This window comes from Lampris incognitus, chromosome 3 (assembly GCF_029633865.1).
Source record: "Lampris incognitus isolate fLamInc1 chromosome 3, fLamInc1.hap2, whole genome shotgun sequence".
In the NCBI taxonomy this organism is placed as follows: Eukaryota; Metazoa; Chordata; class Actinopteri; order Lampriformes; family Lampridae; genus Lampris; species Lampris incognitus.
The window spans coordinates 23,073,835-23,096,817 of record NC_079213.1 but is presented as its reverse complement, the minus strand read 5'-3'; the positions used below and the strand labels follow the sequence as shown (position 1 = coordinate 23,096,817).

General features: G+C 43.2%; 1 protein-coding gene across 4 annotated transcripts; it reads left to right on the top strand.

Moving 5' to 3' along the window:
- The first annotated feature begins 412 nt into the window (after positions 1-412).
- Positions 413-21,875, top strand: tmpoa (thymopoietin a). Of its 4 annotated transcripts, XR_008810053.1 has the most exons (8): positions 418-545; positions 697-1,038; positions 5,939-6,056; positions 7,271-7,420; positions 8,362-8,531; positions 14,806-15,052; positions 16,139-16,239; positions 20,688-20,827. XR_008810053.1 is itself a non-coding variant. In XM_056277844.1 (7 exons), the coding sequence occupies exons 2-7, from the start codon at positions 799-801 to the stop codon at positions 21,082-21,084; spliced, it is 1,176 nt and encodes a 391-aa protein (XP_056133819.1). In that variant the 5' UTR covers positions 413-649; positions 762-798; the 3' UTR covers positions 21,085-21,875. The 4 variants fall into 4 exon arrangements, 3 of the variants coding, with proteins under 3 accessions (XP_056133819.1, XP_056133818.1, XP_056133817.1); XM_056277844.1 differs by lacking the exon at positions 14,806-15,052 and having other exon boundaries at positions 413-649; positions 762-1,038; positions 20,688-21,875; XM_056277843.1 differs by lacking the exon at positions 14,806-15,052 and having other exon boundaries at positions 413-649; positions 738-1,038; positions 20,688-21,875.
- Positions 21,876-22,983: the final 1,108 nt, after the last annotated feature.

Below are 22,983 nucleotides of genomic sequence, written 5' to 3'. Positions count from 1 at the left end.
AGTTTCACAACCAAAGCGAGCATAGTGAAAGCGACGTGCCCCCGGGGAAAAAAACGCTTGCAGTTCCTCTGTATCTTAATTTATCACCGAGTGAAGTTATGCAAACGTGCGAAGCAAAATGTAAGATTTTATTCCTCTTCAAAAGGCTCCGTGAGCCATGTGAGTCTATGAGGTCTTTCACATCTCGATCACCTATTCATTGCATTGAATTGAGAGCGTCTACTCATACAAAAACACTTTTAGAGAAACTGGGACGTAAATTCCATACAGGCTATAGAATTTGACAAACAGGGGCAGGGACGTTACGTAGATACTCAACCAATAGGGGAGCCCCTTCTTGCAGCATCCGTCCAATGGAGTCCGTCTTCATAAACCGGTGCAGCCCATGCTTCCTCTCTCATCAACGCTGGCCCTGAGCTGATGGTGGCTGTCGTTTCTTTTACCTTAGTTCGCTGCGCAGCCCCTGCAAATCCTCTTTCACTTTCACATTTTTCGCTCGGAAAGAGGAACAGATTCTAACCGAGTTATGGACAAGTGACTGCAGGGTGAAATTTTGCTTTTACGCGATTCTGCCTACCGTACTATTTTGTCTTGTGAACCGAGTCCGATAAGAGGCGCTGGTTAGCTGTGTAGTATACATTTCGAGAAGGTAATGCATTTCCCCCTCTTTCCCCCCTCCCCTCCACACATCGACAGGCCTGAGTTAACCCGCCCCCACCTCCTCCTCCTCGCCACAGATAAGATTCTGTTGTGATCCATAGAGACGGCGGAGAATCTTGTCCTTCCAGCCAAGCAGACATGGCCGAGTACCTGGACGACCCGTCTGTGCTCACCAAAGACAAGCTGAAGAACGAGCTTGTGGCCAACAACGTGGAGCTTCCGGGCGGCAACCCGACCAAGGACGTGTACGTCCAGTTGTATCTGAAGAACTTGACCGTGCAGAATAAGAAAAACGCGACCGCCAGTCTGGACGCCTTTTCCAGCGATGAGGAGTTAACGCCGCCCGTCGTTTCCAACAGGAGCCGCTCCTCCGGAAGGGTGAGTTTCAATTCGAAGAGGCGGTTTTATTTAAAATGTATTTCTTTAACCGCAAGCGCAGATTAACGGAAGCCTGCCGTGACGGCCGTTGTGTTATTATAACGTTTATTGTGCGGCGAGTGGGTTTGAACGCCGGCTGCGTTTCCAATCATACACTTTTTTGTTTTGGTTTTTTTTTGTAGTCCCATGACGATAAATCGACCTAATTGGATTATTTCTAGTGTAAACTCCTCGCCGTCAAACTCAATTGTGTTATTTCCATCTTCCATTTTACTCAAACCGCCGAGTAGTACTGGAAGATAAAAAACGAGGAGGGGGGGGATCTTTCCCGCTTAAATTCAGCACTGCTTCGTCCGGCACAACAAGTATTTTATTCTTTTGTAAGAAACCGCACCCTGCTGTCGACGACGGAGTCGGCGAAATCTGAATTTGGGCGTTTGGTTAAGTTTTAGCGACTCCGTTTATCGCCGTTTAAAATAACGAGATCAAATCACGTTACGTTGGTGTGAACGGGTCGCTTTGCGGTCTTTTGATGCGCTTGATTTGCGCCCATACTTCCCCTGGTTTGCCCTGAAGGACAGCGGCGCGAGGCTGATCCAGTGCGTGCATTTATTTCTGTTTGTTTGGAGGACGTAAAAACTCTGTGGAGATGATGCCCGATGTTCTTTATATAGAGGAGCTCTTCCTCAGACGAGCGCCTGCATATATGGGTAAGATTTGCTTAACGAAACTGCAACTTTTTTTTGTTTTTGTTTCATGTAGAGCCAATCGTCTTCTCGCTCGTATGAAACGTGCTCCACACACGAAGCTTGACTTGAAGTTTGAACGAACTCCTCCCACCTACTATTGAGACTATTTAGCGCTGTGATCAACAGTTTGAAGTGATCGTGAATGGCATTAACGATCTTGATCGAATAACTTTCTTTATTTTTTAAATCACGACTGGTTGTTCACCTCAGTGTTGACATTATTATTAACTGATGTGTGTGCATGAATGCTCTAATCTCAGTAACCATGTGGTTTATGTATATGACGATTTGGGTCCTTTTTTGATTTGTTGGGCTGGTAAAAGGTAGATTCTACTTGTTCCTGTCTTGGATTTCCATCAGCCTTGATTTTTTTTTTAACCAAACTTGGTCTAATAAAGTAGAATAGAAAGTCACAGACTGGCACTGATTTTTATTTGGGTCGTCTGCACCAAAATGTGGTAGAAGGGTGTGAACAAAACTGAAGTGACTGTCGACACACAACCAAATCCCATGTTTTGAAAGACTTCAGAAGAAGTGAGTGATTTGACTTTACAGACCCAATGGAACGGAAATTTCGCTCGATAGCACTGTTATTTCAAAGTTAAACCTATGCCCAGGTAATGGTGGGTTGACAGGATGCTCAATGCACCGCTGTTAGTGGTTTATAACAGCCATACAGATGACATCTACACTTTTTAAACCTGAGCACAAACATGGGCAAGGTGTCTTTCTTCCATTTTGAGGACAAAACATCATATTTGTGAATTCACTCAATTTTTACACATGTAGTCAAGGTCATCGGTCTGGAATTGCTTGCTTTAGTGTTCAGCAGCACAGATGCTTTCTGTTAAATTGTACGTTTCAGTGAACTGGGAGGCGTAGACGGGTTTGAGGTGATAAATCTTAAATGCAAAGAACAACCCAATAAATAAAAGTTGACAGGAGGATGGTCTGTGTGTGTGTGGGGGGGGATCCTGAAATGTAAATCAAAACATTTGTTGTGGTACAGCAGCTTTACTATTGGTTGTAGTGCTCCATCAGGAAAAGTGAAATCCGTGATGTTTGAGGCGAGAGTCGGCCTTGAAGGTGTATACTAATACCTTTTGAGGTTGGTTCTGGATGTGAGCTGCTTTTTTGTAAACAAAACAAAACGTGTAGTTTTCGTTTCCAAGCCCTAACCTGCTGGTTTACTCTAATGTGAGATGTCACATGGGAATGTTTTTAAGGGGATCGCTGAGCCAAAGTTCTGGTGCGGGCGGGATTGTTATCCCACTGGTTTTGGTCTTTTTATTGAGGAAATACTTTCTCAGAAAGAGGAATGCGTGCTCAGACTGCCATCACACAGATGGGCATGTTGGTGTGTGTAAGAGGAGAGGAGGGTACACAACTCACACGTGTAATTTGTTTGGCCTCTGTATTGTGAGGTGCTGCAGAGTAAAGACTGTTTGTCTTGTGAAACCCAATACCCAGAGACGTCTGTGTGATTATAGGCTTCTGAGAAGGGTTTTTGAGGTAGCCATTCAATGTGAACTTGCATTCCGGTCATACTCCGAATTGTGATCAGCCATATTTTCAGTGGAGCTCGCGAAAATCTTTTTTTCAGGGTTCACAACGCTGCCTTTGTTTTCATCGTAAAGGTTTGGATGCTCGGTTCCTCTTGTTTAGATTGTGCGGATGGTGTTTGGAAGGTAAAGTAGAGTTTAGTGCAAAGTGTTTAGAAGTTAGTGGTCGGGCATGGCACAAAAAGTGAAAACACTAGTGTGTAAACTACCAGTGGAGTGAAGCATGGTTAACCACATATGTGCCATACTCATCGAGGCATTTTGTCAAGCCCCATTAAAAAAACACACACACAAAACTGGCCCCGCTTAGTTAAAATGACATCAGCCAGCAACGGCTTGTGATACATTTAAGCCAGAAAAAGTTTACACAGCAAAGTTTAAGAGCACTTCGGAAAAACTCAGACATCTAGTCATCGCACTCCAATTAATTTTGTTTTGACATCACCAGGTGTGTAATTACTCAACTCCACCGCCACACATGTTTAAGTTCAGTGGGCGCAGGGCCGACTATGATATCAGGGTCCAGATATGTCCGCTGAGGGCCATGGGTGTGGTTTTACAAATAGTAAGCGAAGATTTTTTTTCCTCCCCCTTACTTTTTTCTTCCCCTTCTCCCGCCTTCTCGCAGTTTCGGAATGCTGCAATTATGAAACCGCTTGGCCCGGGTCCAGAAAAATCTCCGTTGTGGGCCCACACTGTTCTGTACTTACTAAGTCAAGTCTGCTTCTTTGTCTGTGTGACTGGGTCGCTCTCTCGCCCCCCCCCCCCCCCAGCTCGTCACATGCTGTGTGGAGTCTGTGGCAGCACTTCACATTTGAGATGAAGCTGAACACCATTTGCCAATAATGGTCTTGCCATTTGAAAAGTTGTGGCAATCATCTGCCTTGCATAAATATAGACAGCCAGCCACAGTAACCCCCCCCCCCCCACTTTGACACACCTACTTGAAAAATATGTTTTCGGCCATGCGACGGGACTCGCCTTTTGCGGCATTTACGCTCCCAGCATGCTGCCTCATGACAACACATTTTATGGCTTTAGAAGAAGAACATCTTTGAGCCACACCATCTTGTTTCTAGTAGACACTTTGCTTGACTTTAGGTGGAGTTTGCTTCAAACGGAGTGCAATTTCCTGAAGGCTACTCGGTGAGGGGTGCGAGCTGTGGGCTGTTTACTATCTTTGCTGATGGTTGCCCCGCGGCACCTGGCAATAAAGTGGCAGATGCCGGGCTGGGTTTGTTTGTTTTTCATGCAGGTCCTCTCTGTCTTTGGAGGGACAACCAAACACATTCCTCTTTAAGGGAAAGGAAACTATAAATGCAGCCTTCCACAACTTTGTGTGCATGAATGCATACCTCACACGTGCATCCACATATCTGTCCGGAGGTCATGCGTGAGACGAAGCACGTTTGGAATGTTATACTGAAAGCACAGAATGTGCCCCATCCCTTTCCTCTCCCAAACCTTTGCACCATTACTATGAGTTAAATCTGTGATACCGTCTCTGCACAAGGAAGCCCGCAGCCATCGGCTTTTCTATGAAGAGAGATGCGGCAAACAGGTTACTGAAGCTGCTGACAGTTGTGTAAACATAGCTCCCCTTTAGAAAATTAATGAGATGGCTGTGACTGATAAAGTCAAAGATATGTGTGCATGCATGCATTTGGGGGGGGGGGGACGGAGTCAGAAGAAGGTGTGGTGGGGCAGTAAATGGGCGGTTTGGATTTCAGAGCATGGGTCAAACGATCATCAAGTTAATTTCTTTTGTGTCTGTGTTGTTCCAGTGCTTTTAACAGCATTGTAATGTGATAAGATTATCCCTTACCCGCTTTTCTTCCCAACTGTATCCAGCCAATTACCCCACTCATCTGAGCCGTCCTGGTTGCTGCTCCACCCCCTCTGCTGATACGGGGAGGGCTGCAGACTACCACATGGCCTCCTCCAATGCATGTGGAGTCACCAGCCATTTCTTTCCACCTGACAGTGAGGAGTTTCACCAGGAAGATGTGGCGTGTGGGAGAATCATGCTATTCCCCCCAGTTCCCCTCCCGCCGAACAGGCGCCCCAACTGACCGGAGGAGGCGCTGGTGCAGTGACCAGGATACATACCCACATCTGGTTTCCCACCCGCAGACACGGCCAATTGTGTCTGTAGGGACACCCGACCAAGCCGGAGGTAACGCAGGGATTCGAACCGACGATCCCTGTGTCGGTAGGCAACAGAATAGCCCGCCATGCTACCCGGATGACCACAAGATTATCTTATTAAAGAATGCATTTGTGATGGTCATTGTTATTCATCAGGATGCCCTCGGAACAGAGGGAGGAAAATATTTTTTCAAGACTCGATCAAACTACGTCTCTGCTATCAATACGATCACTCAGGAGAGGCAGCACACTTCTTTTTTTTTCTAATGTAGAAAATATGAAAATAAGCCGTTAGGTGCCACTTATAAAATGAACTGCGTCAGGAATAATGCTTGTGTCCGTAATTTACAACTGCTTGGGTATATAGATGTCACAGCACTGTTGTGTTACATTTGTGTGGTCTAATATTGCACTTCAGACTAAGCTGTCCTTTGTCCCCAGAAAGCCACCAGGAAAACAGACAAGGCTCAACCAGAGGACCTTGACGTGACTGAGCTGACCGCTGAGGGCTTGAAGGATGAACTGCTCAAGTATGGAGTTGACACAGGGCCTATCGTTGGTGAGTCCATACTGTAAAATGGTACAACAATAACAACAAAGCAATTACTGGATTAAAGGGTGGCAATTAGGATATTTATATATATGTGTGTGTGTGTGTGTGTGTATGTATACATATGCATGTGTGTTGTAGAGATAACACTCCATTAACAGGCATAATGCTGAGTTGTCTTTTGTGTGTGTCTCTGAAAAGCCACTGAAATTGTGCTGTAAAGTGTCCACTGATGACGTTGGTAACAGAAAATCCATGAATCATTGTTATTATATGGTGCTTGGTGGCATTTGCTAAAACTGATGTTATGTAGTGTTGTTGTTTGCGTTTTCTTATGATGTAATCCACCAAAAGGTAGTAGTAAACCAAGAAGTAAAGGTTTTACTTTCTACATTCGTGGACACCTTTCCACACAGCTGTGTTGGTAGTTGGGTGTTCCAGAGAGAAGGAAGACTGCTGAGTATTATGGCTGCTAATGGAGTGTTAGAGAGAATATGTTGAAAATCGTGGTTGTGTTTCTCAACGCGTAGACTCCTACCCCAAAGGTGCATGAATGTAGTTCACACTCTTTTTGGGATTTATCATGGAGGCGCTACACAGTCCACACAGGTGATAACATGTGCATGTGGTTTTGACATGACTATTTGTACAGGTTTGGCCTGCTTAACTTGAGTTGCTCTGTACTGATATTGTACATTGGTTGATCACATATACTCTTGTTGTGCTGGATGATAGAGAAAATATTACCACGATAATCACGTTGAATATCATATCTGCTTATGTCTGCAGAAATACCATGTTTAAGAATCCAGCCAAGGTTCATCACATTGAACAATAATACTTTCAGAATTATCAGATTTTCAATATCATTGAATTTAGCCAACTAAATTATGTATCACAATGTGACAGTGTGCAAGTTTCATCCTAATACAACGCCATTGAAAGAGTAATACTGAATTATTGCCCAGCCCTACTCGCATGCCTCTTACCTGATATTGCAAAGTCTAAGCTCGGTGGTGTCATGGATTGGTTTTTTGCCCGTAGACTCTGAAACAGGCCAGGCTAATTTTGTTGGTCATCTTTTATTGCGCTCATAAAGGCAATTTCAGAACTGGTTGCAAATGCAAACAACATATAAAAGCAGAGAAAAAAAACTGTCTCACATGGATCTCAGTTCTTAACAACTCTAACTCCATCGTTACCTTCCCAACACCCACCGACAGCCTCCACCCGGAAGCTGTATGAGAAGAAGCTGCAGAAGCTGCTTGACCAGGGACCCCCCCAGGCTCCTGAACCCCGGGTAGTCCTCACAGAGACGGATGTCAACCACAACGGCAACCCTGACTCAGACCGCTACAGTGACAAGGAGGAAGGTAAACGGCAAAGTCTATTTTGATTCTTTAATTTCATGGAGAATTTTGAGAAATTGGATAGAAAACATTTGATTCAAAAGAATTGCATGGATTTTTTTTTCTTTCCCTTCCAGTTGATGAACAGGGTCAGCCAAGCCAAACAGTATTTTGTAGCACAAAACTATAATGTACAGCCAATTATCATATCGCCCTGGACCAAGTAAGGATCAAGTATTGTATCTTCTTCAAGGGTGTATTTATAAGTATGGTCACACAATGAGGATTGAACTGTACTATCGCCTGATGCACCAGTGACTGCTCACTGGTCTGCAATAGAAAATTAGGGCTGTACAGTGTACTGTTTCAGAATCTGTTTAACGACTTCTTGGAGAGCATATTTTATTTCCCCTCTCTAATCATTGCTAGAGTTATAAATTCTTTGCAAATGGAGCTTTGAAAGTTAAAAGCTGTGTATACCTGTTGAAATTATGTAACAGCCTTTTTATTATTCTTTAATATAGCAATAGAGATCCCAAAAATCCAATATTACATTAATTTTTCTTTTCAATATCAGTCCTTCATTCCCATTACTGTACAGGCTGTTTGAGAGTGAATGTAGCATGTGATAAGTTAGATGTGTTTTGGATGACTGCTTGTGTGTCAGTAATTGTATGCGTATCGTGAATTACTACCACTGAGTCTGGTAACTTAATTTGGTAGCCATGTGATCGGCTAACTTGGCGCAGCATAAACTCTTCCATGACATTTTTCTGGATGTTGGTTACTTGCACTCTTGCACTTTCCTTTTCATAGAACATTTTGAGTTGGGTTTTAAAGCCATGATTGACTCAGGCAAATGTGGCCCATATTCATTCACAGTAATCACTTAAATTGACTGCCTGGTACAATGACTTTAACAAAGTAACCAAGTGAGATGATGTGAATGCACATTGTATTGGCAGAAGAGACGCCAGTACAGCAGCTAGAGCCAGTGCCTGATCCAGATCCTGAACCTGAGCTCAAGCCAGTCCCAGAGCCGGTTTCTGAGTCAATCCCGGTGGTGGAGAGGCCAGTCAGAAGCCGAGGGAAGACTCCCGTCACCACTCGAACACGCAGCAGCCAACACAACAAGGTAAGACTGTAGTACTTCCTAGTATTTCTACTACATATATATTCTAGTACTTTTCTTTCATCATAAGGAAAAACTCTTTCAAGCTGTGATTCAGTTCTTAGAAGGTTTGATTTATGAACACTCGTGGTAAAGTAGTTTCCACCTCAATGAGGGGGAACTAAGACAGAAACTTGGCCAAATTTTTAACAAGTTTATAAAGTTTTTGAGGAATATTTATTTGTTCGGTAATTGCCGTGTCTGATGAGTTTTCTGCTGATAAAGTTAGTCTTTGTTGGTTGCTTGATAAATAGATATAGTTTGGAAAGAGTCCATCAAAGTTGTAACAGAGGTCATGAGCCAAAATTGTCCCTTACAATAAAGTCATTGCCAGATTATTGTCTCTGGGTCAGAAGAGACTTCTCAAACTCTTCATTTGTTGCATTGGTGATATGTTGAAAACTCTTACAGGCCAATTTATTATTTCAGATACTGCAATAAAACATGTCCTCAAAAAAAAGGGCCATTGAGGATTTTTATTATCGTAAAGCAACTTCAGTTTCAGTTTTGCTTCTACGTGGATATGGAAAATTTGGGATTTTTCTGTACACATATTGGACTGCAGCTTCAGAGTTCAGTGAAACAGGTAGTGTGAGACCCACGGCAGCTGTGCTCAATTAACACATTTTCCCCAATGCATGGGAAGGAAGTGGGTCCTGTTTTTTATTGGACGTATAGGGCGTACCCAGTTCTTTCTCTCTCTCTCTCTCTCTCTCTCTCTCTCTCTCTCTCTCTCTCTCTCTCTCTCTCTCTCTCTCTCTCTCTCTCTCTCTCTCTCTCTCTCTCTCTCTCGTCTGCAATCCATTTTCCTCTCTGTGCAATAGATGTTGCATTTGTAAACTCATATCTGCCATAGTAAGGGGGCCTATTGTTGTACCATGTGAAAGTTCACCATCTAACCATCAAATAAACATGGTAGTTTTTGGGAAATTGGTATTAAAGACCTATTTGCTATCCCTAAAGAACAAGTCTTTCCTAAGGATTAATCGAGTATCAGAATGGATATAGTATTGCAATGCAAGTGGGAGTTGCTCCCCCTGCTGTTGGGGTGGGGAACATAACCTGTCAAGGTGATGCTTTTCAAAAATGAAAGGCATCTGGAAAGCCTGTGGGTTTGCCAACCACTATGTCATGCTTGCTTTAGGACAAGATGTTCAGTCCACCTTTGGGGGAGGAGTTTGCGTTTCCTTCGGGGGTTGATGGTGATGGGGGGAGGGTTCCAATTGTGCGAATTTAATTTATTTTATGAATGGTGTTCTATGTTGTTTTTTTTATGTGTATCTTTAGATTTAGCTTCAACAAGTCAAGTTTAGAACTGAAGGAATTTGACTGTCTTGGCTATGAGGAGGTGAAAGCGAATGTGGCCATTAGGCAGGTATTCGAAGCTTAAACATGCTTAAATAAGTTATGTTTAAGCATATTTAAGGGTTAAAAATGCATAGAAGGATAATTGTAGTAAAGAAGTAAGCATTCTTGCTAAAGCAGTGCATTAAAATTGATAAAGAGCTTTAAATTGATGTCCTGAGAGAAGACGATCAGTGTTAAATATGTGTTCATACAGGTGGATGAGGATAGTTGATGAAGAGGCTTCTGTCCTGGACATAAAGCCTAGATTTAGGTCATCCAGTAGAATGGAGCAGAACCTCCCCTCCCGTCGTGAAACTGTAATGTGGCTGACTGATTAAAATTCAAAACCAAAACACACATCGGTGTTTGCATTTTCACTTTATCCAGCACTGTTTACCTAAAAGAAAAAAAAAGTTTTGGGTTAAATGGTTGCACCTTTCTACCTTGTTTAGCACCTAGGTGTAAAGGAATGGATGTCCTGTCTCCCTACTCTTCAAGTTGAATCTCAAGAATTCAACTTGCATTCATTTTAGGACTCATCAATATAGTATATCATTTGAGAATCAACAGCACAGTGGATACCTGTGCAAGTTACATTCCAAAGGATGCCATGTAAGATAAAGGGGCCCATCAGCCATGTGGCTGAAACTCTTATTGCTTGATAGAAAATGCATCCACTTTTTTATGACTATTCTCAAAGAAAAGATGTTCTTGTGATTTTGACAACACATCACAATCTGCTTTATAATGTAACCTCTGCCTTTTCTTTCCTTGCTATCATTTGAGCATGGTCATCAGTGATGAAATCTCTATGTGACACTGAACTATTAGCCATCCATCCATTATCCAAACCGCTTATCCTACTCAGGGTCAGGGGGATGTTGGAGCCTATCCCAGCAGTCATTGGTTTGGCAGGCGGGGAGACACCCTTGACAGGCCACCAGTCCATCACAGCGCCGACACACGCACACATTCACCCCTAGGTACAATTTAGTACAGCCAATTCACCTGACCTACATGTCTTTGGACTGTGGGAGGAAACCAGAGCACCCGGAGGACACCCACGCAGACACAGGGAGAACATGCAAACTCCACACAGAAGATGACCCGGGACGACCCCAAGGTTGGACTACCCTGGGGCTCGAACCCAGGACCTTCTTGCTGTGAGGTGACTGTGCTAACCACTGCGCCACCATGCCACACTAAAAAAAAAAAAAAAAAGTAAAAGTTTTATATTAGCCATGTAGAACTGAATTGAGAAGTAAACCATGTACTGTACTTCCCGGACTATTAAGTCACTGGGTTTTTTTTTTTTTTACTTATCTGGCTGGTCCTACGACTTACATTCAAAAGCGATTTATACAACGTAATTTTGTGGGATGATTACACTGCATTTCAAATAAGGTCACTAGTCCATAGTGATGCATGAGTGGGGCGGGTTCGGTTAAGCTTACTAGAAAATATCACGGATTCGTGCAGGCAGGTCAAAAAGCAGCGCTCAGAGTAAGCTATCAATGACTTATACATTGCGTGCAATGTATAAGTTGTCACTGTGCATCACTGGTCCACCCCCCCCCCCACTTTTATCATCTCGCAGCTTTATCATCTTTCTCTCTCTCCGTCTCTCTTTCTCGCAGCTTTATCATCTCTTTCTCTTGCAGCTTTATCATCTCTCTCTTGCAGCTTTATCGTCTCTCTCACAGCTTTATCATCTCTCTCTCTCGCAGCTTTATCAACTCTCTCGCAGCTTTATCATCTCTCTTTTGCAGCTTTATCATCAATTTGCAATCGTGGTTTTGGTCAATGCATGTGTTTTAGCGTTGAGGCTTCCACCTATGAGTTTTTTCACTAAGTGGTATCTGTAGATTTTGTTTACAGTAAGAAAACTTTTGTCAGGAAGAAGAGGTGTGTGTGTGTGTGTGCGTGTGTGCGTGTGTGCGCATGCGTCAGCGAGAAAGCTAAAGAGAGAGAGTTTATGTATTTAATGAAGGGTTACTTGTTTTTGCTGCTATCCAATAATAAAGAATACCGTTTGGAATAATTCGTCTGTTTATTTAGTAGCCTAGACCCTGAGTCTATTAGACTAATAAGGAGCAATACTCTATGCCTTGCAATCTGTGTATTATGCTAGGCAAACGGCCCAAAAATGAAATGGTGCGACACTGCTCACTTTGCTGTCGCCCAGGCTAAATTTGGAGGTTTGCGGTTCGGGAGGTGTGGACTGGCTCTCATAATCAGGGTTGGGTGTTGTTTGGGTTTTAGCAATTCTGATTCTGCTTATCAATTCCGGTTTTTCATGATTCTCAATTCCAATTTCTTTTTTTGAGGGGCAGGGTCAAAATGGGTCACATGCTTATTTCAAAGAAAAAAAACCCATTTTAAAAAACCTTTACACAAGTCATGTTCACAGTTAAGTTCATATGGAGCCTGTAAATTAATTTCATAGCTTAATTTGGTTGCTGTTATTAAATGATGTGATTAAATAATAATCTGTTCATTATTTTTTTTCCTTCACTGTTCTGTAACACTGAAACTGCCAAAATGACAACATGGCAACAGTCTAAAAACCAATTCATTAATTTACAGTTTTGGGAGCTGTTGTCCACGTGGGTGTTGAAGGAACATCTTGAACGTTGGTCTAGGAAAAAATACATCACAGTATTTGCACAAATTTGACCGTTTTAGCAATTCAACTATAGCTAGTTTGCTGTGTTGCTGTTAAGAATAAGACAAACGTTTAATTTTCACTTGGCTGATTGTGACGAGGTGTTGGCTGAGGAGGACGAGGCATGTGAGGGAGACCGGCGCAACACGTCAAACACGCAGATTTGCTGGCGAAAGTGTTTTGTCATGTTAGTTAGGCATCCTCCCTAGCACGAAATAAGTTTGGCACAGGCGTTGGTTGCACTGTGCTGACCCGTTATTTTTTCCAACAAAATGAAGCCACTCTTGAGCGCTTGCTGCGTCCATGATGACACACGGCTCTATCTAGACTCGTGTGCTCATTACTCTTATTGCTCTTCACACCAAACAAGGACAAAAAATATCACTTTGCACAGCATCATCCAGTCCAGAAAGATCATCAGTGTGTAGATGAGGAGACGGGAAGATGTGTGCATTCGACTGGTATGACTATAGGCGCAGCCGGATAACCAGATTCTGGTACTGAAACTAGCGTGAGTGAAATTTGTTTAGGAACCGATAAAACTTCTCAATGATTCCATTGGAATCGAAATTTTGGAACCGGTTCTAACCTGGAACCGTCTCTCGATGCCCAACCCTACTCCTAACGGGTCGGGTGGATGCGGGTATTAAAAAAACCCTGACCCCGTGCATCACTAGTGTACCGCCATATAAATGCGACTTATACACCGAAGGTGTGTGTGTGTGTGTGAGATTTGTTTATTTGTTTTTGTTTTTTTTGCTCTCTAGGTACAATGCTTTTTTTTTCTTCTTTTTTTTTCTTTTTTTTTTCTTTTTTTTTTTTTGCTGAGTGTGACCTGTACTCTGGTACGACTTGTAGTTAGGGAAATACGGTAGTTGTCTTGCCTGCTTGGTAATCTTATTTTTCAGGATGGGCCAACTCCCCATATTCCTCGCCAGTGAGTCAAGAAAATGCAAGTAACAATGCTACATAAGGCCATATAATGTTAGGCTGCACTGTGTGCTAATATCAGCAAACCAGGAGGTAGGTTTTCACATTCACAGATGGTCCGCAAGCGACGCCACCAAAATTGTGGATTTTGTTGTCCGTCTCTCTTTGAAAACCACACAGACGACTGTTCAGTATGATGGGTACTAATTGAGTGTTACCCTTACAACATCCATGTAGAGCCAAGTTGAAAAATCATGGTTGTTTCCCTTTAACCCTCTTTAAATCTCAGCCTGGGTGAACATTTGGTTGAATTGTAGCTGACAAGAATTTTCCAGTGGTGTTTTCACAGCGGTGCTGTCGAGGATAATTGGGGGTTGTACTTTCACAAGAGTAGTGTTTTTATTTATTTATTGATTGATTGATTGTGATGGAGGGTCTAGTGCATCCACCTGGCTATTGATTTTCCTGGATCATACTCTCTGCCATTCAGGGCAGACTATCAAGTTTGTTTTGCCTATTTCCGTAACAGTCACAGGGACTTCCGGTTGAAGTTTCTTCTTGTGTGGTGAAGGAAAAGTGTGCGGCCCTCAAGCCAAAACCCGTTCCTCATGTGAGGATGACCATTGAAGAAGGTCCCTCACCAGACCAGAGAGCTACCAACAGCCCCCGATGGAACATAGCAGAGCCCCCAGTCTCTGTTATGTTCTGGTTGGTGCAAATCATGTTTCCATCCAAGTGCTTTTGTACAACTTATGTTGTTTGAATTTTTAAAAAAAAGGCTTGATGGAAATGGCAAATATTGAATAAAATCCCCAAAATTTCCATAAAGGTTTATATGCTGGAGGTGAATACATTTTTATATAATAGAGAAATGCAATAAATTGCAATGGAAACGCCTTTAGCACATTAAAAAATGACCATAACGGCAGGTGTTAACGTCATGTGGGACTACGTTCAGGGTTTGATTTGCTTAAACCTATTTTACAATGTTGAAGTTACGTGTGTAATCAGGATGTGATGTAACTAAGTTGCAGCGGAAGTCAGTAAGTTGTGCTTCACATCTTATGACACTTTATGTCCTTTATTTAATCTACTCTTCATGACCATCTAGGGAATCGGAGTGAAATGTTGAAGTTTCAGTTGGACCGAGCGTCACCCTGGTGAGCCCTGGAGGGAAGAAAACGTCGCTTACAAATGAGTTCATTGTGCTTTCAGTCATATGACACTGGGCACTGTTGTGCGTTCATGCTCTGTTAAGGTAGCGTATTCCAAAGGTGACTGTTTATATTTCTTAAGAGTCTGCCTGAGAAACTGACCACACAGCTGGCCTCCGAGGCATCTCAGCCTGCAGCTCATGGCGTTCACCTGACCAGATGCAACCCGATCACCTTAAGTCCTGCGTCATCGCCCATCAAGGAGCAGGAGTCCTGGCGTTTTCATTCTACGGTGTTTGAATCTACTCCCAGGGTTGGTTCTGCTGTGTGTGCGTGTGCGTGCGAGTTTCTGCAAGCCCGACGGGTGCCGACAGGTGGAGTCTACTCAGGCAGGGCAATTTTTTTTTTTAAATATATATATAGACTGGGCTCAGGTCAGACTCGGGCTCATTTAACTTCCCATATATGTGCAGAGCACACATAGGCCACTGTATGAAATATTTTTATATTGATATTATACAATGCATGTACACATGCATGACATGATGTGACAGTTGATCGTGCCGTGTGTGTGTGTGTATCGGAGAACACGCATCGGAGAGAGCTAAAATTGATATCGGTCTCGGGCTGAAAAATTGCAAAATTGCACACTGTCAGGCCTGGACCGGACTAGGGCTGGAGTTTATGGCCTGTGCGTGCATGCGTGTGTGTGTTCCCTCATCACATGTTTAGCTGAGTTGACATTAGTACTTTATTTATGAATGGTGAGGTGGTGTAACTGAGCCTCACAGTGTTTAGAGGGAAAAAAGTTCACCCATTGTGCCGATTTGAACAAATGGTCAAAGATGATGAATGGGGGTGTGCGTGTGCATGTGCAAAGTGTGCAGCTGTTCATGTCAGGGAACAGTTGCGTGACAGCTGCCCTTTTGGCTCTGTAACCCTCTGGGCTCAAACACACTCTCAATTGTGCACATTGACCAGGAGCAGGTGCCTGCAGAGCAAGAGGAGGCAGCAAAAAATCACTGCTGCCTTCACTCCCATCCCTGTCGAGAAACATCGTTGTGTCCAAGGAGCCAGAGCTCAGAGAGGTAGCTGCACTGCTGTGGAACGCCTCTGTCACAAACTGTGGTTTAAGGTGTTGTGCCGTGTGTACACGTGTTTCATTCACAACGTGGTTTTGAAGAAGCCAAGGTTGTATTTGTTTGAAGTAATCACAGTTGAGAGCACTGTGGTTGGTGTCCAATATTGGGTGTAGAGCCCTCTGGTGGTATTCAGGTGCACTTGCAGTTGGTGTTGGGAAATACAAGTTGAAGATAATGTGATATTTTGGATCAGAAGTGTCATGATTCAGGTGTGGGTTGTTCTCAAGAGTAATGCTTTTTTTAGTTATGCTTTGGTTTGTTGGTTAGATTCCCCCCCCCCCCCCTTGTACATCAGTGGTTGTCTCATGACTCGCATGTTGTGTGTGTTTGTAGGTGGAGAAGATAACTGCCAGTGAGCCAACCCACAAAGCAGAGGAGAGAGATGTCCTAAAGGAGATGTTTCCCAATGACTTCAACTCTCCGACAGGAATCGGGTAAAGTGACACACAGGATTCATCATGAAATTCCTGTAAACTAGAATACTTTTGAAATCCTCACAGATTTTGAAAATTATGCGCATCATACAGTGACAGATTCCACATAAGTATTGTCATAAATGTGATCACACAACACAAATGGACATGGATGAAGTATTACATACTTTACAATGTAATTGGGGTATAATCCTGCTGTGTCCCATCAAATATTCTCCTGCCATGTCCCAGTACCACGACTCCCTGGTTTTATCCTGCGTTTTCTTGTGTTGGTGATTCTGTCTCCTGGCCCGTGTAAAGCTGAAACTACAACAAAAAATTCTGCAACAAAGTTGTGCGTATAGATGAATATTTTAATGTGTCTATGGCACACACATCCCAGAAAGGTAAATCAGTTCACCGGGACACAAAGTTAAGTGGGAGAAGCGTTTCATCAGACATCTTTCGATATGAGATGAGTAATGAAATTCTTCTCCCACTAATCTTTGTATCCAGAGAAACTGATTCAGCTTGCTTGCATTTCCTTGCCTGGATTGTTGAGCATGCATCAAGACATATGGCACACACACATCACCCACACGGTCAGTCAGTAGAAAGAGAAGAGCAGCACACTTGCATGTTAGATATGACAACAGGTTAATGTAACCACTGTTTAAAAGCTCGATCTGTGATTAATCTTACCATATAAAATTGAAGTATTTTTGTATAAATAACTGAGGAGCTTGAGTATAGATTGGGGGGAGGGATTGTATCTATCTCAACCTTTTTTTATTTTATTTTTTTAAAATTTATTTCTAATTTTTCCCTTTTTTCTCACAATTTAGTGGCCAATCGATCCCTATTTTAGTTCAAACTCCCACCCTCGTACTGCATGCGTTTGCCAACTGCATCTCTCCGGCCGGCAGTCTTGAAGGAACTGCCTCCCCACTTTCGTGACAAGGCGAATCCAGGCCAAACCACTGTTTTTTCTGACACACCCAGAGACGCATTCCTGTGACGAGCACAAGCTGACTCCGCCCCCCTCCCGAAGACGGCGTTGCCAATTATTGCTGCTTCGTCGAGTCTGGCCATTCTCTCAACTTATTTTAATTGAAAATATGGGCTCGTTTTGCTCCAAGGTTCACCAACATTATTGATGTAAACAAACCTTTTATAGCATCCGAAAACAAAGTCCCTGGGTGTCCGGGTAGTGTAGTGGTCTATTCCGTTGCCTACCAACACGGGGATTGCCGGTTCAAATCCCTGTGAAACCTCCGGGGCTTGGTCGAGCGTCCCTACAGACACAATTTAATTGGCTGCGTCTGCGGGTGGCAAGCCGGATGCATGTATTTGTCCTGGTCACTGCACTAGCGCCTCCTCTGGTTGATCGTGGCGCCTGTTCGGGGGGGAGGGGGAACTGGGGGGAATAGCGTGATCCTCCCACACGATAGTCCCCTTGGTGAAACGCCTCGCTGTTAGGTGAAAAAAAGCAGCTGGCAACTCCACATGTATCGGAGGAGGAATGTGGTAGTCTGCGGCCCTCCACGGGTCGGCAGAGGGGGTGGGGCAGAGATCGGGACGGCTTGGAAGAGTAGGGTAATTAGACGGATACAATTGGGGAGGAAAAGGGGGGGGAATCCAAAAAAAGAAAATTAAGTCCCCTTCCAGTCATGTTTTAAGACATATAAAATGCTCTGTTTGATATAATGGGGTTTTTTTCCCCCTGCAAAATAGGATTGTCTTGTTAAAGTCCTTAAAATCACATCTACTTCTTCTCCCTCATTAAAAAAAAAAAGCTACAGAATCTATGACATATGCAAATTATCCCTGCCCTCAATTCAAATCTCCCCCACCCCTCCGCTGCTTGGCAAGTGGTGCCTGTCTGCCGAGAATTGCATATACCTCATGGGATACACCTCTGCCGAATAATGCATCCACAAGTGTAACTTTATTTCTGGAGACCTATGAATCAAATGGTTCCCCCACCACATATTTTGGGCCGTTTTGGCTCGGCAGTGTGACTTTCATACATTTAATAATGACCTAAGCGGGAATAATAGGGGATGTATTATTCGGCAGCAACAATCAGTTCTGCCGAATAATACATGCACCCCTTAACACAGTAATGACACTTCAAATCAAAGTTTGATAGGAGTCAGAGGGTTTTATCGGCACATACTTCATTTGATGGACTTTGACAGAGTGAATTTGACACCCCACGTTCATTTTTCCATGTCCAAAAACCTAATTTTAATATGACGATCTGAAATCCTATTCTTAAAAACACATCGATAAAGAACACTGAAGGGTTCGCCATAAGAAACATTGAGAGATTGATCAAGGAAACCTTGTAAATTTCAGACCAGTCACCCCACAGAAGAACAAGGCAGATGCCTTGTTCTTCTGTCTCGGCAAGACAAGAGGCTTTTATTTCCCCGTTGATGGATGGTTCTGTTTAAATATAACACAAATGTCCATAATAAAATTAACAGAATCAGCTTCTGTTAATTTTATGATGGACATTTGTGTTATGATATTTAAACAAAGCCACCCATCAACAGGGAAATAAAAGCCTCTTGTCTACGAGACCGGTCTCTTGAGAGGGCTCCAGCCAGCTCCCAGTGGGGTTTGTGAGCGTGACTGCCTGGCTGGTCGCCAGTTTGTGGAGCTTTTCAACTCTGAGAGCAAATTTTTGATTCGCCATCAGTTTTGTTAAAACTGCCAGTATTGGAAATCTACAGTTTTCTCACCTAAAACAATCTCAGTGAATTTAATGACGAAATAGCATGTGAAAATTATAAATGTAAATTTCAGACCATCCGTATCAAGGAAATGCTACTACTACTGAGTCTAATAAAACATTGATGACTCTAAATGTTCAAAAACTATAGACCAGGTTGTTTATCATCATTGATGAACCTGGAAAAAGAAGATTATATCATTTTTAAACATTACTTTGCCTGCATGAAATTGTCCGCGTGCAGCCACTGGCTCTTAAACACTCATCGGCAGATCGTTGTTTGAGCTACTACGTCATGCTGGGATCAGACTACACAAATTCAGCCCAATTTTGACATGATTTTGTCGATTTTGGGTAACTAGGACAAGCGATATCACGAATTTGCCAAACATCGGCTGGAGGGATGACTGAATACCTCATAGACACACCAAGTATATTTACAAAAGAATCAATGAAGGCATACAAGTCTTTAGAAGCATGATTACTTTGTTGGTGGACATGTCCAAGACTGCTTTTACCATCCGTTACCGAAGGAAAACAAGTTTTGCTTCATCAAATCAAAGGTAAGCCCTCGTAGTTTAACCGGCCCTTTTAGGCCACGTGTGTAAGTTTACACAAAGGGCAGAAAAATATCACCAATTGTCCTTGGAATATCTTATGCCAAACAAAATAATTTCTATTGGGATAACCATGGTCTTTAATAAGAAACTCTTTGTAAGGAACCAAACTCAGACCCCAAAAATTAAGTACAGGGAAACTGAATGCTGAGAAGAAATTTGAGTTTCAGGGAAAAAATTATTTAAGAAGCTTTTTTCCATCCATCCATTATCCAAACTGCTTATCCTGCTCTGACGGTCGTGGGATGCTGGAGCCTAGCCCAGCAGTCATTGGGCGGCAGGGGAGACACCCTGGACAGGCTACCAGGCCATCACAGGGCCGACACACACATTCACACCTAGGGACACTTTAGTATGGCCGATTCACCTGATCTGCATGTCTTTGGACTGTGGGAGGAAACTGGAGCACCCGGAGGAAACCCATTTTTTATGAAGGAACTTTTTTTATTTGGTTTAAGAAATCTGGAGCATGTTCTGGATTAAGAAATGTAGAACATACTTACTTATTATGTATGTTCAATCACAATACTTATTTGTGAAGGTGAAATGTTCTCCGCAAATCTTCGCGTTTGGTATTAGCTCTTCTGACCACGTCTTCTAGTCCTCCTGACAGATCGCGTGAATTCACGCCTGTCTTCTTCATTTTTCAATTGGAGTTTTCCCTTTCTGCATGCCATAAAATGCATATGTTTTTTTGGGGGGGGATTCACCCCCCCCTTTTTCCCCTCCCCAATTGTTTCTGGTCAATCACCCTACTCTTCCGAGCCGTCCCGGTCACTGCTCCACCCCCTCTGCTGATCCGGGGAGTGCTGCAGACTGCCACATGCCTCCTCTAATACATGTGGAGTCGCCAGCCGGGTTCAACAACTCGGATGTAGTTGATTATTATTTCTGTATTCAGAGGCCTGTCAATCAAAGTGGGAATGATCCCAGGTTCCATTCCTGTGTTTTGTATTTTGGTAGTGGGGCAACCTTTGCATTCAAATAAAGGATTGTACCTTTTGAGTAGGTTATACGCTGCTGCTTAGTCTGCCAAGCTAAAAGCAGGCACTTTTAAAGTGGAGAACAAAAGTGCCTCCCATCATTGACATTGTGGTCTGTTTTCCTTTCAGTGTCACCTGCCGAAGGCCCATTCGAGGCGCTGCCGGTCGCCCCTTCAAGTCGAGTGAATTCTGGAACGATGAGAACTTCCTACGCTCCCCCAAAAGCATCAACACCACCACCACCACCTCATCTTACACAGAGAGCCGTGCTGTCCACAGAGTCTCCAACATGCCCCCATCCACTCCCTCATCTCCCAGGCTAGTATCTGCAGCGCCCCCTATGGGCCAGAGCAAGGCAACCCGCAGTAGCTTGCCGCTGTGGCTAAAGCTAATCCTGCTGGCCGTGGTGGCCTCATTCCTGTTTTTCATCTACCAAGCCATGGAGACCAATGCCGTCAATCCATTCATGGGCTCAGATATGGACCAGTCTGTTGGTGACAGTGGGTCAGAGGTCACCAGCAAGTAAAGCAAAAGAGGAAAAAAACCTATTTTAAATAAAAGGGTTAACCAGCCTTTTTTATTTTCTTCCCTCTGTGTGTGAATCTGCATTTTAGCCATTCTGTCGATGGGCGCTGTGAAATTAGGATCTACATCGTAGGCCTTCGTTCTCACATTTCTTCTCCCCTTGTTTTGTTTTTGCATTGTTATTTTTTATATTTTATTTTGAATTTTAAAGTCTGCTCAAAGCGAATGATGTCAAGAGTACCAATGTAGCTGTCTGTATGGCACTTCCACAGGATCTCAATAACACACTGGGAAAGGACAGTGCGGACCTTTGACCCCCCCCCCCTTTTCCCTTCATAGAGTGTGACGTTGAGAGAAAGCCAACCATTAAACTACAATCAGAAACACAAATCAACACAACCGCTATTAAGAAAATCATCTGGACTTATACATGCCGTGGTATTTTAAAGTAATCTTTGCATGGTGTGGGTGTTGGGAGTGTACGCATGGTTGAGAAATGTTTTCTTTCACACTTTGCCTTAGTGTCTGTCTCTGTTCTTAGCAAGAAAGTCTTGCTAATGATTTTAAAACTGTATTTTTGTGGGTGTTTTTTTTTTGTTTTTGGACCATCTTTGTTCATTAGACATGGAGGCTTATTATAACCCAAATGTTTATAAATTGTCTTTATTCCCTTCCCAGTATTTTCTTATTCCCTTACTTTGAAAGAACGAAACGTCCCATTGTACTCTATTCATTTATGTATTCTCACAAGAAACAATGAAATATCCACTCAATAAACTTAATGTATTGTTGTTGTGACTGGAAGAGCATTTCATTTCTTGGGAAGGCAGCTTCTCACAGAAGTTGGTATCAGTCTTATTTAGACCTTTACCTTTTGCAATTGCAACTTTTTTCACTTTCAAGACAAGTTTTTAAAGCTTACTTTCAATTCATCCCCATTGACCTCAGAAGAACATCCTTTTTCCTCAGTCCTTTTGCTGTATCTTCTTCTTTTGGCTTGTTCCCGTTTTCCCAGGGGTCGCCACAGCGGATTCGATAGTTTCCATCGCTACCCTGTGAGGGCACAGCACCGATGGCGGTCTTGTCAATGATTTGGCAAAATTTTACATCAGATGCCCTTTCTTCCTGAATCTTTTTGCTGTATAAATGCAGAAAAATCTTGTAGCCATTGAAAATTAATGTTTCTAGCTTCAACTTCCACATGAACAACATGGCAAACCCAAAGAAAGCTAGGATGTTTAAGACTTGTGGCCTAATGTAAAAATTCTGCCATTGATCCCATTTTAAATGTGCTATGTGTAATTTTACTTGAGCCCTGTTGTCTTTATCATTTGGCGATGTGGCATTTTGAAGAAATCAAATACAGAGGTAGTGGAGACAACATTTTCCCACTACCTGCCATATTGGAAGACTCACTAGATGTCGATTACCGGATTGTTCATTGAGGAGTGTGCCAAGTCCCCCCCCCCTTTTCTCCCCAATATGTATCTGGCCAATTACCCTGCTGTTTTTGACCCGTCCCATTCGCTGCTCCACCCCCTCTGCTGATCCGGGGGCGCCCTGACCGACCAGAGGAGGCGCTAGTGCAGCGACCAGGACACATACCCACATCCAACTTCCCACCCGCAGACATGGCCAATTGTGTCTGTAGGGGCGCCCAACCAAGCTGGAGGTAACACGGGGATTCGACCTGGCAATCCCATGTTGGTAGGCAACGGAATAGACTGCTACGCTACCCAGGTGTCTGTGCCAAGTCTTTTTAGGGGTGAGGCCTTAAACAACAAACACTTGGATGACTTCACTGCTGTTTTTTTTTTTTTTTTTTTTATCACTTTAGTTTTTATTGAAGTTTTTAGGTCAATGCAAACATGGCATCCGTATTCAGAAGTAAACATTGAAT